This window comes from Jaculus jaculus, chromosome 6 (genome assembly GCF_020740685.1).
Source record: "Jaculus jaculus isolate mJacJac1 chromosome 6, mJacJac1.mat.Y.cur, whole genome shotgun sequence".
NCBI lineage: Eukaryota > Metazoa > Chordata > Mammalia > Rodentia > Dipodidae > Jaculus > Jaculus jaculus.
Window position 1 is genome coordinate 125,875,051 of NC_059107.1, and position 22,329 is coordinate 125,897,379.

At 38.5% G+C, this 22,329-nt stretch overlaps 1 protein-coding gene across 2 annotated transcripts in view; it reads left to right on the forward strand.

Annotated features, from left to right (window-relative positions):
- The window catches only part of Mettl25 (methyltransferase like 25), an 82,000-nt gene that overhangs the window by 47,066 nt on the left and 12,605 nt on the right, over window positions 1-22,329 (forward strand). For both annotated transcript variants that reach the window (XM_004650151.2, XM_045153466.1), the window contains one exon: window positions 5,192-5,285. In XM_004650151.2, coding sequence (XP_004650208.2) covers window positions 5,192-5,285 — 94 coding nt within the window. The remainder of the gene's footprint in view (window positions 1-5,191; window positions 5,286-22,329) is intronic.

Sequence of the window (22,329 nt, forward strand, 5' to 3'; positions counted from 1 at the left end):
TGGCAGAAGAAAAGATACAGGGTATCTGACTTATAAGTTAGTAGTGAACACACACAAAAGTAAAGAAAACCATATTAAATGTCTAAATGGTACCAGAGGAATGAAAGAGAACAGGAAATAAAAAGTCTGAAGAAATAATGTCCAAATGTAACATTCTTTTGTAACTGAAAAAAAAAAAAAAACAATGGGGTTTGGTAAATTAGAAACAGTTGGTAAGGATACCTCATTAATTTGAAAATGAATGTGTGCCCCAAAACCTGAATCAAATGGTAGGCCAACAGAAGCAGCATGAAAGGTTATGCTGTTGAAGTAGGCAGAGTGACGAGTGGAGTGCCTGTTTTCCCAGCACTCCCATAAGCAATGCCAACCGACATTACCTAGTGAGACCCTCTCAGGAAGGGAGGGAGGGGGAAGAAGGAAGGGAAAGAGAAGACGGAGACAGTGGATGATCAGCATCAAGAACAAAACAAACATGTTTAAGATGCTTGTTACTACACTTGGAATCAGTATTAAGCTGAAAGTCATGGACAGCATTGTACCATGAGGAAAATAAGTAAACAAGATAAGACTAGAAAGAAACAAGCAAGGTGGTTATATAGACCTAAAAGAAAATCTACAAATTATTGAATAAAAAGGTATAGGAAGGGAGTCAGATTTTCAAAAGAATGTTTCTTTATTCAGACAGTTTTAAAATCCATACTTTTTAAGGGCCACTTAAAAATTCAACTAAACACAGATGAGCCTAACAATGATACCAAACTGACTGTATTTGCTGAACAAAACTAATTAATAAAAAAATAAAATAAATTTAAAAGTTCAACTAAAAAGTTACATGTCTAGGGCTAGGTACAGTGGTACATACCATAAACTAAACTTCTTAGTGGGCAGAAATAAGAGGGTCAAAAGTTCAAGGCCTGTGTGGAATAAATAGGAAGACCATGTCTGAAAGACAAAACATGTTTAATTATAATGCTAACAAAGGAAATACAAGCATTTCATGAAATAATAAAGTATAAAAATGTAGAAGAACTCTTAAACCCACCAAGTTTATCTATAAAAGAGACTGTTCTAAGATGTCAGCTCACCTCAAAGAATCACTGCATTTCAGTACCTTCAATGAATATCCCAAACAGTGTTTGTGTGACAGTGGGTATAGAATTCACAGCCATGTTTGATATAGAATGCATAGAAATGTTTCAAAAGTTACATGAAAGAGCTAAAGGCCAAATAAAGTTAAGATAGCAATGATCAAGTAGAAAAAGTATGGTTATTTAGGTTTACCAGATACCAGCACATGTTTTGAGATATGGTGACTTAGATAACTTTCAGTTTGGCCAGTGGGACTAACCAATGGGCATGGAAACAACCCTTTTGGTTGGTTATTCATTGAAGAAAAGAGGGATTAGTTATCGAATAATGGTAGGTAAATAGTCATTTATACAGCATGTCTTTGTTGAAATTACTGCAAACTAAGCTTACAACACATTTATCTAGAGTTTTTGTGGTCAGATTTTGAAAATGGTTTCACTGGACTAAGATCAAGATGTCTGCATTTCTTCTGAACAATTTGGGTACAGTCCATTTATTTGCCTTTGACACTTTAAAGGCAGTCACCATGGCTCCTTCGTCTATTCACAGCCAGCAGTATAGAGAGCATCTTTCTCTTGAGTGGTCCCTCTTCTCCCTCCCCTGTAACATAGTCATGGGTTCCAGGAATTGAGACATAACAGAACCCTCTGCTCACCACATACAGGAAACATGGCATCCATTTCTTAGTTTTTATCAGACATAAAAGGCAATTCATAGTGAATTAAAAAACTTATCAATGTAATGTAAGACTTGTAAAGATAGTGTCAAGGAATTCATGACCTTAGAATAGGGAAAAGTTTACCAAGGTAACTATAACATGCTACTTTAGAAGATTGAAAGTTTAAGCTCATTAATATTAAGACCACTATTAAAAATGAATTCCAAGACTTAGAACTGACAACCAACTAACATGCAAATTATGTGAAAACTTCTTGCTAATTTATAAGAACAATTAACCTATGTAAAAGAAAAATAGTCAAGGTTTCATGAGTCACAAAAGGTATTTCCAAATCGTCAGTTAAAAGGAAAAGACGCTCAATCTTAACTAATTGTCAGACAATGAATAATAAAACCATTTGAACTAATGTCTTCATAGTCAGATTTGCAAATTGAAAGTTTTGGGTTTTTTTAAATTTTTTATTTATTTATTTGAGAGCGACAGACACAGAGAGAAAGACAGATAGAGGGAGAGAGAGAGAATGGGCGCGCCAGGGCTTCCAGCCTCTGCAAACGAACTCCAGACGCGTGCGTCCCCTTGTGCATCTGGCTAACGTGGGACCTGTGGAACCGAGCCTCAAACCGAGGTCCTTAGGCTTCACAGGCAAGCGCTTAACCGCTAAGCCATCTCTCCAGCCCAAATTTAAAGTTTTTAAGTTCTACTGTTAGTAAGAGTACAGAATAGCTAAAGCTGTACATTACTGATTTGAAAAAAAAATTAATCAACTTTGAAATCAAGTTAGTATTGACAAAGTTATAAGTCTGAATACTTTTCAACAATTCTACTTCTTGGTATAAAACAAGTCTTAACATCTTGGTGTTGTCATACAGTAATGATCGATAGTAGCAGTGTTGATAAGATACAAGCCCTAGAAACAGAAAAATTATATTAAAGTGGATAAGCTGTCTATCATTTAGTGTAATACTGTGGTATGATGAATGTGTGAATTATAACCACATGTGTCAGTGTGGATAAATCTGTTGAGTAGAATTTTACCTAAAGTAACAGAAAAAAATCTTATAAGAAACAAGAAGGACTACATATGGTTATTTGGGAGCAGGTAAAGCATAAGAATGAGAAGCACAGAATTGAATGCCTAGTTTCTTACAGGAGGCCCCCTTTTAATCCATTCTTAATTCCCTGTCAATTATCTTTTTTTTTTTTTTTTTTTTTTTCCGAGGTAGGGTCTCACTCTGGTCCAGGCTAACCTGGAATTAATTCTGTAGTCTCAGGGTGGCCTTGAACTCACGGCGATCCTCCTACCTCTGCCTCCCGAGTGCTGGGATTAAAGGCGTGCACCACCACGCCCGGCCAATTATCTTTTTTAAACACTCATACTTTTTTCTAATTTATTGAAGCTATTTGAGAATTCATCTTGTTATACTTCAAATTAAAATACACTCATTGTAGCATTCAAGACCATTTCTAGTATGATATTAGATTCCATGCCACTTAATCCATCATCCCATTCTTCATCCTCTGGACCCTGTGCAGCTGTCCATGCAGACTTCCCTGATACACCAGATGACTTATTTCCCATATAACTATGTGGGTGCCGTGTATGCTTCCTTTGGACTGTTTTGTCTGCCTTCATATTTTCTTCCCCATTCTGTCACTACTTTATGTAGCCACTAGCCTGAAGGACCAGTTTGAGAAACATCTCTGATAGCTAGCTTGTCTTCTTGCCCTCTTCTTTCCTCCCATAATACATAAGCTGTGATTGACTAAACTAATGTGCTTCCTCTCTCCGAGCACTTTGTGGACTCCTTGGAGGCCATAGTCTTGTTCAGTGAAAAGTCCTTTTCATACCACATTTTTCCTTTGTTATTTATGTACAAATTCAATGGTGGTCTTACATGTGTTATTCCTTTTCTACATCACTTGAAAGTACTACAGCTTCTTGTCCTTTTCTCCTGAGCACATGTCACTCGAGTTGTATTTTCATCATTGACGTCTGTTCTCCCCAAGCATGCACACACAGACTCATGCACAGAAATAACACACACACACCTGCATGCATAGGAATACACATATATAAAACAACAAATATTTTAAATGGATAGTGTAATTAATAATGAGTATCATTTGGAAATAATTGACATATTTCAGACAGCCCTGATTTCTGATAGGTTTGGGAGTAAGTCTACCAGTAAGTGAAGTGGAAAGAATTAATTATCTCCTACTGTATGCCCATTTCCTTATTCTCTCCTGTCTTTTTAATCCTTAGCGTGATTTAACATATCATTGTATAGTAAAGCACTAAAGCTTCTTTTTCTCAAGTATGACATAGGGTGCCTTGCTTTTCTGTAAGAACATAAACACATGTGGACTGTGATAGGGTGTCATGAATGTGTGCAACTGGAGTTCATATGAAGTGGCGAGGAGGCCCTGTCTGCCAATTTTCTATCTGCCTCTGCTTCACCCCCTCTCTTTCCCTCTCTCAAATAAATAAAATATTTTTTAAAAGAATTCCCAATTTTAAATTGAACAAAATTAAAGACTTTCTAAAAACATCTGGGTCAGGAAAGTGACAAAATAAAAAAAACAAAAATGTCTTTCTAAAATATTAATACTTCTAAAAGCAAATGTAGAGCTTTTGTAGATGTAGAAAGAAATGTAGAAAGATGGCACTGTGTTTAAGGGGCTTGTTTGCAAAGCCTGGTGGGCCAGGTTCAATTCCCCAGTACCCATAGAAAGCCACATGCACAAAGTGGGTACATGCATCTGGAATACATAGTACTTAGTTTAAACTATCATGAAAATCTAAAGGTATAAATGACATCAAGTGAAACCCAAATCAGCTCATGTTGCTCGATCAGCAGGCAGAATTGCCATTCTCTTTGCATAGCTGTTGACTTACTGCCACTACACACAAGGTGCCGCAGTGAAATGTGTGCTGTAATGTTAAAGCCAGTAAAACTAAAATGTGTTTTGTAGCACAGCAGAAACTTTTGAAAGACTTAGTCCTTGTTAAAATGTGGCTCTTAGTACTGTTATTGTTATTGTTTTGTTTTGTTGGTTTTTCAAGGTAGGGTCTCACTGTAGCCCAGACTGACCTGGAATTCACTGTGACCTCTCAGGGTGGCCTGGAATTTCCAGCAATCCTCCTACCTTGGCCTCCCAAGTGCTTTTAAAACTCTGAAGTTTAAAACTGCTTTCTCATGGTATTGTGTCTATAATACTATCTTTCTCCCCTGCTTTGTGTTATAAGAATTCCAAGCAGCAGATTCTAAATACTTTATAATGCCACTCAGGAGTACCACATTTTAGTCACATCTGGATACCGTGCCATATACATGGAAGATATTTTATATATTTCACATCTGAGTTTACAATCAATTACGAATTTGGAAAAACTAAAATTTTTTCAATTTTCTTTTGTAGTGATCGTCATGTTGGTAAAATTTATTCCAAATGTTCTTCCTTTCTGGATTATGTCAGAATGTCTCTAAAGAAGCTTGGATTAGATGAGTCCAAGGTCAGTATATGATTACTATTATAACAAAAGAGAAAGACTCCTGTGGAATGATGAATTGAGATAATGCAAAATAGTTTCCTTGCTCCTTTTCGCTCACTTAAAAAACATCTAAATCTAATTGATGTCAAGCCTTTTTCTTTATTGCAGTTCATTTTTCCTGTCAGTACAATCACTGTGTACTGCCACAGTAAAAATGTATCTTTCACAAATCAACAAAGGCTAAGAAGCAGGAGAAAATGGCAAATGTGAATTGGAAGTAAAGACAAAAGAAAGTAAACAAAGAAAATAGTGAATTTTTTGCATGTGCATGTGTGTATGGTGTGCATGAATCTTTGTTTATATGTGGGGACACATGGAGATGGGTGTATGGTTCTGCGAAGGCCAGGAGACAACCTTGAGTGTCATCCTCAAGTACACCAGCCACCTACTGTTTTTCTGTTTGTTTGTTTTGGTTTTGGTTTTGGTTTTGTTGAGGTAGGGTTTCACTCTAGCCCAGGCTGACCTGGAATTATTATATAGTCCCAGGCTGGCCTCGAACTCACAATGACCCTCCTACCTCTGCCTCACAAGTGCTGGGCCACCATGCCTGGCCCGGCGACCTACTTTCGAAAGAGGTTCTCTCATTAGTTTGGAGCATACCTACAAGGAAACTAGCCAACAAGTTCCATAAATCTGGCCATCTCCAACTCCCCAGAAGTGGGGTTAGAGATGTCCCACCTCACTCAACATTTACTTCCATTCTGGGAATTGAACTTGGGTCTTCATGCTTACAAGGCTGCACTTTACTAATTGAGTTGTCTCTCCAGCTCTGATTAATTTTAAGTGTATTTATTTATAGGTTTTATGACTAATTATAACTTTATTAAATTCAAAAGGATTTTAGGTGTCAGAATTCTGGGAAGTATAACATCACAGTAGTTCCAAGCTAATAATTGACAACATATTGTTGGAAACAAGTTAGTTGGCTGACTAGTAATAATAAATATTCTGGGGAAAAAAACTCTGAGTATACTTTAGCTGAATCAGTAACTAAAATGTTATTTTTTTAAATTTATTTTTTTATTGACAATTTCCATAATAGTAAACAATATTCCATGGTAATTCCCTCCCTCCCCCCACTTTCTCCTTTGAAGCTCCACTCTTCATCATACCATGACCCTTCGCAATCAGTCACTCTTTTATTTTGATGTCATGATCTTTTCCTCCTCTTATAATGGTCTTCTGTAGGTAGTGTCATGTACTGTGAGGTCATGGAAACTCAGGCCATTTTGTGTCTGGAAGAGCACTCTGTAAGGAGTCCTATCCTTCCTTTGGCTCTTACATTCTTTCTGCCACCTCTTCCACAATGGACCCTGAGTCTTGAAAGGTGTGATAGAGATATTTCAGTGCTGAACACTACTCTGTCACTTCTTCTCAGCATCATGGTGCATTCTGAGTCATCCCAAGGTCACTGCCATATGAAAAGATAAGCTTGCTTCTCTAATCAAAAGTGAAAGTAACATTGATATATGGGTATGAACATTAAGAGAAGTGCTTACTGAGCAGTTTGGTGAGCATAGATAGTATATACATTTAGCCCGACAGCAGCAGATGTTACACCCCTAGGGCTCATGACTACCAGTGTTGTAGGTTTTCAGTGTCAGGGATGTATTCCCTCCCATGGAGCAGGCCCATAGTCAAATTAGAGGGTGGTTGGTTTCCCCCATAACAGATTTGCCTCTGTAACATCCATTGTCTCATTTGGCCCAGTTGGCCAGATATAAGGCTTGCAGTGTCTACTGTTGAATATCTTCAATGGTGAATTCTCTCTCTCCCAATGAACTATTGCACCTGTTATTTCATTTGGCCTGGTTGGCCAAATATAAGGCTTTCAGAGTCCATTGTGGTGTATGTTCACTGGTGATTTCTCTCTCTCCCATTGAGCTGCATGTATCATGGCCTTTTCCAGCTTTCTGTCAGCTGGTCTGCATGGAGGAGGTTTTCAGCTCAGGTCCAGCAGGATTTCTCAGTGACCTTGCAGCCCAAGCATGTGGAGTCATAGCAATAGGGTTTTACCATCTATTCCTGGTGGGAAACTAAGGGCCTCAGCAATGGCCTGTAAAGTTAGGGGTCATCAGGGACCTCCCTGACCAACAACTCACTGGAAGGTATCCCATCCCTGGCACTGAAAATTTTCTAGTAACAATCTATGGCTCTTCAGTGTTCTATTGTCCAAAAAAGTAGGTTTTAAAATGATTTATTTATATCCTCTTAGATTTTGATCAGTCCTCCCTCCACCTTTCCTTTACTCAGTGTCTTCCCATGACCTCACTTAGGCCTTTTTACCCCTGTTAATTTGTTCTTCTACTTATATATATACATTACTGTCCTCTTAAGCCTCCCTCCCTTCCTTTCTATTCCCTTTATATCTTCTTTCTAGCTTACTGGCCTCTGCTACTGAGTTTTCTTCCTACTCACACGGAAGTCCAGTCATTTGTACCTAGGATCCACATATAAGAGACAACATGTGATGTTTGGCTTTCTGGGCCTGGCTTACCTTACTGAGTATAATTCTTTCCATATCCATTCATTTTTCTGCAAATTTCATAATTCCATTTTTCTTTACCACTGAATAGAACTTTGTCGCATCAGTTTGCCACATCTTCATTATCCACTCATCAGTTGAGGGACATCTAGGCTGGTTCCATTTCCTATGTATTGTGAATAGAGCGGCAATAAACATGGTTGAGCAACTATCTCTAAGGTAATGAGATGAGTCCTTAGGATATATGCCTAGGAGTGCTATAGCTGGATCATATGGTAGGTCTATTTTAAGCTGTCTTAGGAACCTCCCTACTGATTTCCACAATGGCAGGACCAGATTGCATTCCCACCAACACTGTAGAGAAGTTCCTCTTTTTCCACATCATTGCCAGCATTTATGGTCATTTGTTTTCATGATGGTAGCCATTCTGACAAGTGAGATGGAATCTCAGCATAGTTCTTTTTTAAATTTTTTTGTTCATTTTTATTTTTTTATTTGAGAGTGACAGAGAGCGAAAGAGGAAGAGAGAGAGAAAATGGGCATGCTAGGGCCTCCAGCCACTGCAAACAAACTCAAGATACATGTGCCACCTTATGCATCTGGCTAATGTGAGTCCTGGGGAATTGAGCCTTGAACCAGGGTCCTTAGGCTTCACAGGCAAGCGCTTTACCACTAAGCCATCTCTCCAGCCCCTCAACATAGTTTTAATCTGCATTTCCCTGATGACTAGGGATGTAGAACAGTTTTCAGATGTTTATATGCCATCAGTATTTCTTCTTTTAAGAACTCTATATTATTTAATTTTTGAGTTCTTTGTATATCGTAGATATTAATTCTCTATCAGATGTATAGCTAGCAAAGATTTTCTCCCATTCTGCAGGTTGCCTCTTTGCTCTACTTAGTGTCCTTTGCCATACAAAAGCTTTGTAATTTCATGAGGTCCCAGCGGTTGAATGGTGGTTTTATTTCCTGAATAATTGGGGTTATATTCACAAAGTCTTTGCCAAGACTAACATGTTGAAGGGCTTCCCCTACTTTTTCCTCTAGCATTTTCAAAGTTTCAGGTCTGATATTAAGGCTGTTGATCCATGTGGACTTAATTCTTAAGCATGGAGAGAGATAAGGATCTATTTTTATCCTTCTACAGATACATATCCAATTTTCCTAGCACCATTTGGGGAAGAGGCTATCTTCTCCAATGAGTATTTTTGGCATTTTTGTTGAATATCAGATGGCTAGAGCTACCTGGACTTACATCTGGGTCCTGTATTCTGCTCCATTAATCAACATGTCTGCTTTTGTGCCAGTACCATGCTATTTTTGTTGCTATGGCTCTGCAGTATAGGTTAAAATCAGGTATGGTGATACCACCAGCCTTATTTTTGTTGCTCAAAATTGTTTTAGATATTTCAGGGGTTTTGTGCTTTTAAATGAATTTTTGTATCGGTTTTTATTTTCTATTTCCGTGAAGAATGGCATTGGAATTTTGATGGGCGTTACATTAAATGTGTAGAGTGCTTTCAGTAAGATTGCCATTTTCATAATATCGATTCTTCCAGTCCAAGAACAAGGGATGTCTTTCCATTTCCTAGTGTCTTCTGCAATTTCTTGCTTGAGTGTTTTAAAGTTTTCATTGTAGAGATCCTTCACTTCCTTGGTTAGGTTTATTCCAAGGCACTTTAGGTTTGTTTTTTGTTGTTGTTGTTTTTGTTGTTGTTGTTTTATGCAATTGTGAATGGGAGTGATTCTCTGATTTCTTCCTCTGTGTGCTTGTTGTTAACATATAGAAAGGCTACTGATTTCTGTGCGTTTATTTTTTATCCTGCTACATGGTGTTTATCAGCTCTAACAGTTTGCTGGTAGAGTCTTTAGGGTCTTTTATGCATAAAGTGATGTCATTTGCAAACAATAGCTTGATCTCTTCTTTTCCAATTTGTATCCCTTTTATGTGTGTCTTTTGCCTTATTACTATGGCTAAGACTTCTAGTACTATATTACATAAGCGTGGGGACAGTGGACACCTTTGTCTTGTTCCTGATTTTAGTGGAGAAGCTTTTTTTATTATTATTAGTTTTCTATTCAGCAAATACAGGCAATTTGGTACCATTATTAGGCTCATCCATGACCTACCCCCTCCCCATTGGTCCCTCCTTGTTGAGGTATATGGGTTGTGCATTGCGGAGTTGGCCCACAGTTATAGATAAGATAAATGTCTCTGCATATCATAACATGTGGCTCTGACATTCTTTCCGCCCCCTCTTCTGCAAAATTTCCCTGAGCCATGTTGGGTTCGTTTTTGGTCTGTTTCAGTGATGAGGTGTTGGGGGCCCCTGAGGCTCTGGCTCTCTGATTTGGTAGGAGTTGATTTTTCTCTGTGTTGGTCTCCTTCCCCCTTGTGCTGGTATCCAGTTCATCAGGAAAACAGCACCCTTGCTTGTTTTACCAATTTTCCTTAGTTTCAGCCTGGGCCTTTTTGAGGTATGATGGGGTGGCTCTCTCCTTAGGATCTGCATCTATCTGAAAAAGAAAAGCAGATTCTCCAATGGAGAGTAAGTTAGCACCAGGACAAATGAGATAACCCATACTTTTTTTTTATAGAGAGTTTAATAGGTATAGGCCCTCTTGTAGCCCATGATTGATGGTAGCTTGATATTAGAGACTGGGCTTATGTTTGGTATGGTTCTGACTTGTTTCCCAGCTCCAGCTATGGGTCCCATACCACTGAGGGGATCTGTTAGCCAAATCAAGACAGTTGGTTCCCCTCCATGGCTGTGTGCCACTATTGCACTTGTGTGGGCATCGCAACAGGTTATTTGTTGCTAAGTAGGTTAGACGATGAGTTGCTTGGACAGATATTGGTCATTTCCCCCTGTCACCCATGTAGCACCTTCTGGCACTAGACACGCTGACTGTCTGGGGACTGACTGTATCCTGGCCTCCAGCCATGCCATTCCATTTTACGTGTCAGCTGCATATTGTGTCTTCAGCAATAGGGTCTTACCACTAACCTTTGGTGGGTCATCAAGTACTCTGACAGAAGTCTGTCATTCTTTTAGGAAACCTTGTAGGTTTCTCTGATCAAAAGCTCATTGTGGATGGCAGGTCCATGAACATGGAAGATCTTTCAAGCTTCTAATGTCCTCCTCAGCTTCTTTCTCCAATAGTTTACTGTTTTCACTGTAAATATCTTTCACTGCCTTGGTTAAAGATAGTCCAAGATAATTAATTTTGTTGCATCGCTATTGTGAATGGAAGTACTTCCTTGATTTTTTTTATATGTTTGTCAAAAGCTCCTATTGATTTTCTATCCTTCCGCTTTGTAGAGTTTATTAGCTCTAAGAGATTTTGGTAAAGTCTTTGGGTCTCTAAGTATAGAATCTATTTGGTATTCTGATTGCCTCCTACACCTAGATGGACCTGTCCTTCATAAGATTCAGAAAATCTCCTATAATTTGATTGAAGACATTCTCTATGCTCTTGGCCTCTTGTTCTTCCCCCTCTTATATGCCCATGTTTCCAATATTGGTCTTTTTATGGTGTTCCTCATTCCCCTTATGTTCTGTTCATGTATTTTTTTGAAGTTATTGATTTTGGCCTCCTGATTCATTTCCTTTGCCTTGTCCTCAAGCCACTATAGTCTGTCCCCCACATTATCTATTTCTATGCTATTGGAGTCTTTTAAATGACTTATTTTTGGTTTTCATTACTTTTTTTATCATCTCCATATCTTTTTTTTGTAATTTTTTAAAATTTATTTAATTTTTTTTCTTTTCACAATTTTTATTAAGATTTTCCATGATTATAAAAAATATCCCATGGTAATACCCTCCTTAACCCCCAAACCCTGCACTTTCCCCTTTGAAATTCCATTCTCCATCACATTACTTCCCCATCTCAATCATTGTACTTACATATATACAATACCAACCTATTAAGTACCCTCCTCCCTTCCTTTCTCTTCCCTTTATGTCTCCTTTTTAACTTACTGGCCTCTGCTACTAAGTATTTTCATTCTCACGCAGAAGCCCAGTCATCTGTCATCTCCATATCGTTATTGAATTGTCTTTTCATTTAATGGTTTGACTCTCTTATTGTCTCGTGGAATTCATTTCATTTTTTTTAATTTTTCTATTTATTAGAAAGAGAGGGAGAGAAGCAGGTGGAGAAAGAGTGGGTGCATCAGGCCCTCTAGCCACTGCAAACAAACTCCAGATGCATGCACCACCTTGTGTATTTGGCTTATGTGGGTACTGAGGAATTGAACTTGGTCCCTTGGTTTGCAGGCAAGTGCCTTAACTGCTAAGCCATCTCTCCAGCCTCATGGCTCTTAGAATTTATTCCAATCTTTAATCATTTCCTCTTTGAATTTACTCTACTGTCCATGTAGTTCGTTTTTCTTTTTAACTATTTATATTCATTTATTTACAAAGAGCAGGAAAGAGAGAGGGGAAGAGAGAGAATGAATGGCCTGTGCGGGCCTCCTGCCACTGTAAAAGGAACTCCAGATGCATATGCCACTTTGTGCATCTGGCTTTACATGGGTACCAGGAAATTGAACTCAGTCCATCAGCTTTATAAGCAAGCCCCTTAACCACTGAGTCATCTCTCTACCCCACCCCCAACAGTGAGTTTTTTTTTTTTTTAACTCTTCCAGTTTATTTGGCATCTATTGAATTATTTTCACGATTGTCTTCCATTTCATTCAGCTGTTTGTTCATGGCCTTATTAAATTTTTTGAATATTCTCATCACAGTTGCATTTTGCGATGCTTTGTCTGGAGTTCCCTCTAACTTTCTAAGTAGTTTCCATTGGAGGCTTCTTCTTTGGGACTAGGCATTTGTGTTGGTGGTTTCTTGTGTTGGTATTTGCCCATCTGGAGATAACCTTTTTTTCTTCCTGAGAATGTAATATTATCAGAACTTGTTGACCTTGTGTTGAGTGACCTGGTCAGCTTTGAACAGGATGAGTGTGGGATAATGGTCTTTCACAGGTTGGGGCTGAGCACACTGGAGGCTTAGCAGACTTTTCCTTGAGTGTGCAGTGTCCATGCAGATCAGTTAAGGAGTGGGACCAGCTCAGGTGTCTTACTCAGAGCAGCACAGAGCACTGGTCTGGGAATGAGGTCAGCACTAAATGGGCCTGATTCCCAATCCAAGCATGTATAGGCCTGTGTTGCACCCATGGGACTAAATGGGCATGGGGGGAAGCACTCACTTGAACCCTGGTTGGCCTCAGTGCTGGGGCTGGGTACTACAACCGGCTTGGGTATCTCTACTCAGGGCTGGCACTGTGTTATTTATTTCAATAAAAACATGTTTTACTTTTTTTGTCAAAACCAATCAGTAAAAATAAAGTAGATGATTACTTATCCTATCTTCTGGCTTTTGCTTTCCTTTTTGTATCTAATAGTAGCCAAAGCAATTTTTCCTTAATACATCTATTAGTATGATAGCTAATATAATAATAATTAACATTAACTGAGAACACTTACTATGTGATAGGCATTATTCCAAGAATATTTACATTACCTCATTTAATCTTCACAAAAACATTTATAGTCGAGAGTTTCTACCTAGAATCTTCACTTAATCCTAATATCCAAAAGGCAAACCTAATAAGAAACTTTACTGCTTTTCAATATGTAAGAGGGAAGACATCACAAGGTAACCACTGGAATCCAAGCTAGAGAAAAATACAGCAGCAAATGTAAGGATCACATTTCAAACAGCAGAGAAACCTAAGCAGAGCCTCCCTAGGAACTAAGGTACACTAGTACATCCACCATGGGAACAAGGACTAAGTTAGAGATCCTCCCTGGGAACAAAGACTGAGTAAGAGATCCTCCCTGGGAACAAGGACTGAGTGAGACATCCTCCCTGGGAACAAGGACTGAGTGAGAGATTCTCTTTGGGAACAAGGACTGAGTGAGAGATCCTCCCTGGGAACAAGGACTATGTAAGAGATCCTCCCTGGGAACAAGGACTGTGTAAGAGATCCTTCCTGGGAACAAGGACTGAGTGGGATATCCTCCCCGAGATCAAGGACTGTGTAAGAGATCCTCCCTGGGAAAAAGAACTGAGTGAGAGATCCTTCCTGGGAACAAGGACTGAGTGAGAGATCCTTCCTGGGAACAAGGACTAAGTGGGAGATCCTCCCCAGGAACAAGGACTGTATAAGAGATCCTCCCCGGGAATAAGGACTGAGTGAGAGATCCTCCCTGGGAACAAGGACTGAGTGAGACATCCTCCTTGGGAACAAGGACTGTGTAAGAGATCCTCCCTGGGAACAAGGACTGAGTGAGAGATCCTTCCTGGGAACAAGGACTGAGTGAGAGATCCTCCCTGGGAACAAGGACTGAGTGAGAGATCCTCCCTGGGAACAAGGACTGAGTGAGAGGTCCTCCCTGGGAACAAGGACTGAGTGAGAGATCCTCCCTGGGAATAAGGACTGAGTGAGAGATACTTCCTGGGAACAAAGACGGAGTGAGAGATTCTCCCCAGGAGCAAGTACTGAATGAGAGATCCTTCCTGGGAACAAGGACTGAGTGAGAGATCCTCCCTGGAAACAAGCGCTCAGTAAGAAAAGAGGATAATTTATTGGAAGTTCAATGTAGGCAACTCTGAGAATTGGAAATCACAGAGAAAGCCAAACAATTGTGAATTTAATATCTAAGTGCATAACCAAATTTTGGTGAATACTGGACAAAAGATCCCCACATCTTCTAGCAATGGAATGGGAAAAATAACTATTTTAAATAAATCGAGATTTCTAACCTAGTAAGGTCAACTCCTACAGGTATTCTGATTTAGCAGAGTCTAACCTAGTAGAGTTATATCAGAGTCCAGCTAACCTAAAGGAAGGAAGATACACAACTTCAGTGGACTTGAGCAATGATGTCACACTGAAGAGGGATTAAAAAGATAAGACACTGGTAAATTTCATAGTCTAGCAACACAGACTCACTGACTGAAACCCAATCATAGGAGTGTAAAATACTTCAGCACCCTGACATATTTTATCCCTTCCCCACACACACACATAAAGGTCTATTCACAACAGTACTTTTTACACAGCACATTTTCATTGACTACTAAGAAAAAAATTACAAGGCATACTGAAGTCAGTAAACACAGTTTGAGGAGATAGTAAATGTCACAACCAAATTCAGACATGACAGAGCTACTGGAATTGTCAGATCAGTAATTTCCAGAGATGACTGATGTGCTAGGGGTTTAGATTGATATCTACATAGTACGTAGTAACAGAGAGACAATGTAATCAGATTTCAGAAAGTCTGATAGAACAAAATGGAAATGCTACAGATAAAAATACTATAACATGGACTGGAGAGATAGCTTAGCAATTACAGGGGTGGCCTGTGAAGCTTTAGGGCCTAGGATTGATTTCCTAGTACCCACGTAAGCCAGCTATACAAGGTGGCACATGCATCTGGAGTTCCTTTGCAGTGGCTAGAGGCTCTGGTGCACCAATTCTCATTCTCTTTCTCTCTCTGTCTCTCCCAAATAAATAAATAAAATATTTGAAATGCTAGAATAGGAATGAAGAGACTTATAGACTTACTAGTAAACATAGCTGAGGAAAGAACCTATGAATGTGAGGATATGGCAGTAGAAAATTAAAACTGTAAGCAAAAATCAAAGGCTGAAGAAAAACAGCACAGTATCCAAGAACTATGGGTAAACTACAAAATGTGTAAATATATGCGATGAAATGAAAAGGAAAGAATTATTTGAATTTGTACTGGTGGTAATTTCTCTGATTGACTAGATAGATAACATACCATAGGTCTAGAATATTTAGAGACCACCAAGTAGGACAACAAAAAACTACAGAAAATCTAAGTTAATAAAAAATATATATAAATGAGTTTTAAAAAGCATACCTATAGCACAAAGAGATATCTGCAGTTTCTTCTCAAAAACCATGAACTTTATTTGGTCTGAGAAATTTATTACCCATCAACCTACCATTTGAGAAATGTTAAAATCAGCTACAGATTTCAAATGTAGTCTATCTCTAATATGCACACTGGGTTCTAAATTCAAATACCAATTCATTTAATATAGCACCTCAACAGAATTTTTTTTGAAAAGAGCTCACATCATCAGATCATTGGATTAAAAAAAAATTGACTAAACCCAATACCCCTTCATGATTTAAAAAAAAAAAAATTGTCAGAGACTGGAGAGATGGCTCAGGAGTTAAGGCACTTGCCTACAAAGTCTAATGACTCTGTTTTAGTCCCCCAGGACTCATATAAAGCCAGATGCACAAAATAGCACATGCATCTGGAGTTTGTTTGCAGTGGCTAGAGACCCTGGTGTGCCCATTCTCTCTCCCTCCCCTCTTCCTTTCTCTCTGTCCCTCCGTCCTTCTCCCTTTTATATCTCTCTCTACTTGCAAATGAATAAATAAATTTTTTAAAAAATATATTGGCAGTGAGATAAAACTTTCTCAACTTGATAGATTATATCTACAATAAAAGTTTATATACAACATCATGTTCAATGTGAGACACTCAAAACTTTCAAAAGTAAGATGAAAAGTAAAGGATTTCTTCTTTCATTGCTTTTCAGAATCATACTATAATTACTTGCTATTGCTGTAAACCAAGAAAAGAAAATGAAAGGCATGCTTATTGGGGAAAAAAGAAATGAAAACATCTTTGTTCAAGATGGCATGGCAATCTGTGTAGGAAAAAAAAAAAAACCTTCTTGGAAATAAACTAAAAGAAAGATATTCAGCAGGATACAAGGATGATAGAGAGGTTAATCATTTTCCTACATACCAGCAATGAACAAGTTGAACTTGCCATTGAAAACACATGAGCATTTACATTCGCATCCTCCCCCAAAGTGAAGTATTTGAAGTTAATAAAATAATGTATAAATCTGTATGAGGGAAACTACAAAACTCTGAAGAACAAAATCAAGGAATAAATGAATAAGCAGTAAGATATTCCATGTTTTGGGATAAGAAGATTCAGTATTTTCAAGATGTCATTGATTCCCAGTTTGAATCGGCAGATTCAGTATAATCAATCAGTACCTCAGGAAATTATTTGTAGATGCTGAGAAACTGATTCTAAATTTCATGTGGAAATGCAAATGATCAAGAGTAGCTAACAATATTACATGAGATAAGATGAGCTGAGCTGAAGGATTGATACAACATGACCTTACAAGTTACCATGGAGACAATTTAACATCGGCAGACTAGTACAAAGGTAGATCAGAGAAAATAATTGGGAAGCAGAGATAGACCCACACAATATATAGTCATATAGTCTTTTATAAAAAAGCAAAGCAACAAATATAGAAAAAATGGTCTTTTCCACAAATGGTCTCAGACCATAGGACATACACATGTTATGAAGGGCATTGAGATACAAACCTTACATCTTTTTCAAATCTTAACTCAAAATGGATCACAGATGTAAAATATGCATCTATGAAATTAATTTCTTGAGAATAATAAGAGAAAATCTGTGTAACTGTAGATGTAGTAATGATTCTTCAGGTAAAATACCAAAGGCACAATCCCTGAATGATGTCTAGATGCCTAAGATGTGAACTGCAGAATGTGACTCCTAGTGTGAATTTTCATCCAGGTGATATGCTAGTGCAAGTCCCTCACCTGTCAGAAGTGCTTCATTCTGGCAGGTGACGGTGATAAGGAGCCTGTGCATATAAGGACAATGCATTAGAGGTGTGCTAATGTCCTTCCTCAAATTTTCTGAAACCTCAAAGGAATTGCTTAAAAAAAGTTACAATTTGTCATTATTCACAAGTTACTTAGAGAACCTCGGAAAAGGGAAAGTCATTATCAGCATATCAAAGGGAATATCTTAACTGATTTCACTTTTGCTGGCTAATAATACTGTCACTAACTTTCCAATAAAATCAATAAATCCATTTTTTTCAATATATTAAAGTGGGTTAGGAAAAAGCAGTACAATGTAGAAGAGAAAGTTACCAGCAAACATCTTAAGGTATTAAAAAAATGGTAAGATAGTAAAAGGAAGAAAATTGATAGAAACATATTTTAGATAGGTTTGTGACTTAATTTTAAGCAGGAGAGAGTAGAAGAATATTGTCTGACAGGACAGAGTGGTTGGAACTAGGAAAAGGGATTAAAAGCAAAGTTCTATTTTTGATATATATAAATATTTTATTTTCCTGCATACCATGAAATACCAGTGCTAAGGTAGACATTTTGACCATATGCAGTGTAGAGTTTAACATACTATTTTTACTGAAAAATACCTAAAACATTTAAAGTTTTCAGTATGCAAAAATGCTTAAGTGATTCTTGATTATATTCATAATCATTTGTTAGTGATATTTCTATATAATTGAGTATGTACTAAATGTATTGATGTGCTTACAGTATTTTAAGCAAATCTGTTACCTGGAAAATCTCCAATGTGCTGGTTAAGTACAAACCCTAAGAAATTATGTTAAACATAGAAGTCAATAAAACATGCCCAGACAAATCTCTCCAAACAAGACCAAAGCTGCATGTGCTAGACTCATAGTGGCTCCTTCCCAGACTTAAAGGTTCATCCATGAGTCCTGTCATTAGTTGTAAAGCCAGCATTGGGCATCTCAGAACCTACTTCCTTAAACTCATCACCCTTGGTGTTTGGATGTGACTACTCTGAAGTAGGACTGCCTAGTGCATTGTAGGATGTTGAGCAGCATCTCTGGCCTCTCCCACTAGATGTCAGTAGTAGCCTGATGATCAAAACATGTCTTTAAAAGAAAAAAAGTCATCAAACATTGCCAGTTTTGTCCCCAGTTGGGAACCACTGTTTCTGAGTATTAGTTGTCTTAACAATTCCACTTGAAGTTGTCTTAACAGTCCCATTATATACCCCATGTTTTTATTTTTAGGGTTCTTTTTTCTATTTCTTTCTCTTTTTTTTTCCTTATTAATTACGTACACAGTGTGTATACAGCCATGTTGGTACCATCGTTAGCCTCCTCCCTGTCCTCCCCCATCCACAGGCACCCTCCTTGTTGGGGAATGTGGGTATGCATAGTGGGGTTAGCCATCAGTAATGCATAAGAGGCAATGTCTCAGTGCATAATGCTCCAAAAACATGTGGCTCTAACAATCTTTCCGCCCCTTCTTCTGCAAATTTCCCTGAGCCATGTTAAGTTCATTTTAGGTCTACTTCATTGATGAGGTCTTGGAAGCCTCTGTGTCTCTGGATCTCTGGTTTGGTAGGAGTTGAGTGTTCTCTGTGTCTATCTGCTTCACCCTTGTGCTGGTACCAGGTTCACCAAGAAAACAGCACTCTTGCTCATTTCGCCAATTACTCTATGGTTTTAGCTGGGGCTCTGGTAAGGTGCAATGGGCTGATTCTCCCCTCTGGTTCTGCATCTATCTGAAAAAGAAAAGCAGAGAGGGAAGTCAGTACTGGATAAATGGGATAACCATTATTATTTTAGAGAGAATTTAATAGGTTTAGAGAGAATTTCATAGGTGGGAGCTTGATATGGGAGAGTGGAATTGTTTTTTGCATATGGTTCTGACCTGTTTCCAGTTCCAGCTATGGGTTCCATTACAGTGAGCAGATCCGTTAGCCAATTAAAGAGCAGTTGGTTATCCACCATGGCTGTGTGCCACTATTGCACTTGTGTGAGCATCACATCAGGTTGTTTGCTGCTGAGTAGCTTCGACCACGAGTTGCTTGGACAGATGTTGGTCATTTCCCCCCAGTCATTCATGTAGTACCTTCTACCACTAGACAGGCTGTTTGGGGACTGACTCTCTTCCAGAATCGAGCCAGAGCTATCCATGTTCTCTACCAACAGTATATGGTGTCTTTGGCAGTAGTAGACTAACCTTTGGTGGGTCATCAAGTGCTCTGACAGAAATCGGTCTTCTTTTGGGAAATCTTGTAGGTCTCTCTGATCAATAGCTCATTGTGGATATTAACCACAATCTGGTACCAGGAGGTACAGGCCAGTGCCAAGGAAGAAGAAGGAACAAAAAGATAGGTAATATAAAAGAGAAAGAGAGAAGGGGGAAAGAGAAAGAGAGAGAAACAGGGGAGGATTAAGGTTAGTCTTTATCATACCTTCTCCAGAGCCCTTTGATTCAGGTATTCCTGAGGACCTGATGAAGGTTCAACCTTTTAGTCTGTCTTTCAGGATATAGGATTTTATGGTACCATTTCCATTTGGGTCCAGTTTTGTGCCCCCCCCCATCCTTACCCTCCGTTCTTGCCCCACCCTTCCTATTATCTGGTCCTCAAGATGCCTATTAGTTATGTCAGCATCTCAGGCAGATTCAGGTTAGGAGCCACAGATGAGTAAGACTGTGTGAAAGTTGTCTTTCTGTGATTGGGTAAGTTTGCTGAGAATGATCTGTTCCAAGTTCAATCATTTTTCTTCAAATTTCATTGTGTCAGTTTTTCCTTACTGCTGTGTAGAACTCCATCGTGTAGATATACATATCTTGGTTATCCAGTTGTCTAATGATGTACATCTGGGTTGATTCTAGTTCTTAGCTATTATGAATTGAGCAGCTATAAACATTGTTGAGCAAATCTCTCTGAACTAAGGCATGGAGCTTTTAGGGTAAATGTCCAGTAAGGGATTAACTGGGTCTGTTGGTAACCTTTATAGGTGTCTCCATATTGCCTTCCATAGTGGTTCTACCATCTTACATTCCCACCAACAGTGAATGAGGGTCCCATTTCTCCACACCCTCGCAAGCATTTGTTTTCATTTGATTTTTCAATATTTTCTATCTTTATTGTGGTAAGGTGGAATCTCATACTTGTTTTAATTTGCATTTCCTTGATGATAAGGGATGTTGAACATTTTCTTAAGTGTGTGTTTGCCATTTGTATTTCTTCTTCTGAGAACTCCCTGTTCAGTTCTCTGCCCCATTTTGTGAGTGGGTTGTTTGACTTTTTATTGTTTAGGTTTTTGAGTTCCTTGTGGATTATAGAAATTAGGCCTCTGTCAGTTGTATAGCTGGCAAAAATTTTCTCCCATTCTCTGGGTAATATGTTGGCTCTACCTATTGTTTGTTTGTCTGTGAAAAAAATTTTCAGCTTCATGAGATCCCAGTGGATGAGTGATTATTTAATTGCCTGAGCTACTGAGGTTTTTGTTCAGGAAGTCTTTTCCCATTCCTATATCATGGACAATTCCTCCTATTTTTTCTTCCAGTAGTAGCCGAGGTTTTGGTCTTATATTGAGGTCTTTGATCCATTTGGATTTGCTTTTTGTGTGTGGCAAGATGTGTGGTTCAAGTTTCCTTTTCCTGCATATGGTTATCCAGTTTGTCCAGCACCATTTGTTGAAGATGCTGTCTTTTTTCAGACCACATTATTAAGGCCTTTGTTGAATATCAAGTAGCTATAGTTACTTGACTCAAAATCCCGGTCCTCTATTCTGTTTCATTGGTCTATAATCCTGTTTCTGTGCCAGTCCCTGTTGTTTTTGTTATTATGTCTTTGTAACAGAGCTTTTAGATCAGGTATGGTGATGCCTCCAGAGGTGTTTCTTTGGCTGAGGCCTTCTGCTATTCCATATGAATTTTGAGATCTTCTTTTTCTTTTTAATCTCTTTCCTTCCCTGCTAGGTAAGACATGGTTAGGCAGATGCCATCTTGACTGGAAGTGCACCCCATGTTTTTAAATAGAGCCATTTGATGTTATGCTAAGAAGCATAGGGAAGACAAGAGGCAGTAGGCAATGGTTAGAATATATTTTTGCATCAGAAGACATCCTATTCAAAGTGATTACTTCCTATTGCTCTCATTTTGAATAGTTGTAACCACTTAAAAGTGATTTGAGCCCTTCCTAAGTACTTTAAAACCATGTTTACTATTCTACAGTGAAGCCTAAATCTGTAATAATAATAAATTTTTGCAAAGTATCAATTACCTAGTCACAAGTGACAGGATTTTCTTCCTTTTTTGTTGTTTATATTTATTTATTTTTTTTTTTTTTTTGAGAGTGACAGACAGAGAAAGGGGCAGAGAGAGAGAGAATGGGTCTACCAGGGCCTCTAGCCACTCAAGATTCATGTGCCCCCTTGTGCAACTGGTTTACATGGGTCCTGGGGAATCGAGCCTCGAACCAGTGTCCTCAGGCTTCACAGGCAAGCACTTAACCGCTAAGCCATCTCACCAGCCCCTTCTTTTTTTTTTAAAGGCCAAATAATATTCTTTCTCTCTCTCTCTCTGTCCCGTGTGTATGTGTGTGTGTGTGTGTGCGCGCATGGTGCACGCACACATGTGTACACCACAGCTGCTTCCTGTATTCATCAGTGGAAGAGTAAGTTGTTAGCATAGCATATCTTGGCTCTTGAGAATATCAGTGGAATGAACATGGAGTATAGATATTTTATAAAGTTATGATTTTATTTCATTTGAATATATGCCCAAAATAGTTGCAGTCTCAATTCTTAATGAGTGAATCCCTCCTTCAAATGCCACCTCTATTGAGCATGAACTTGAACTCCCCCAACTATA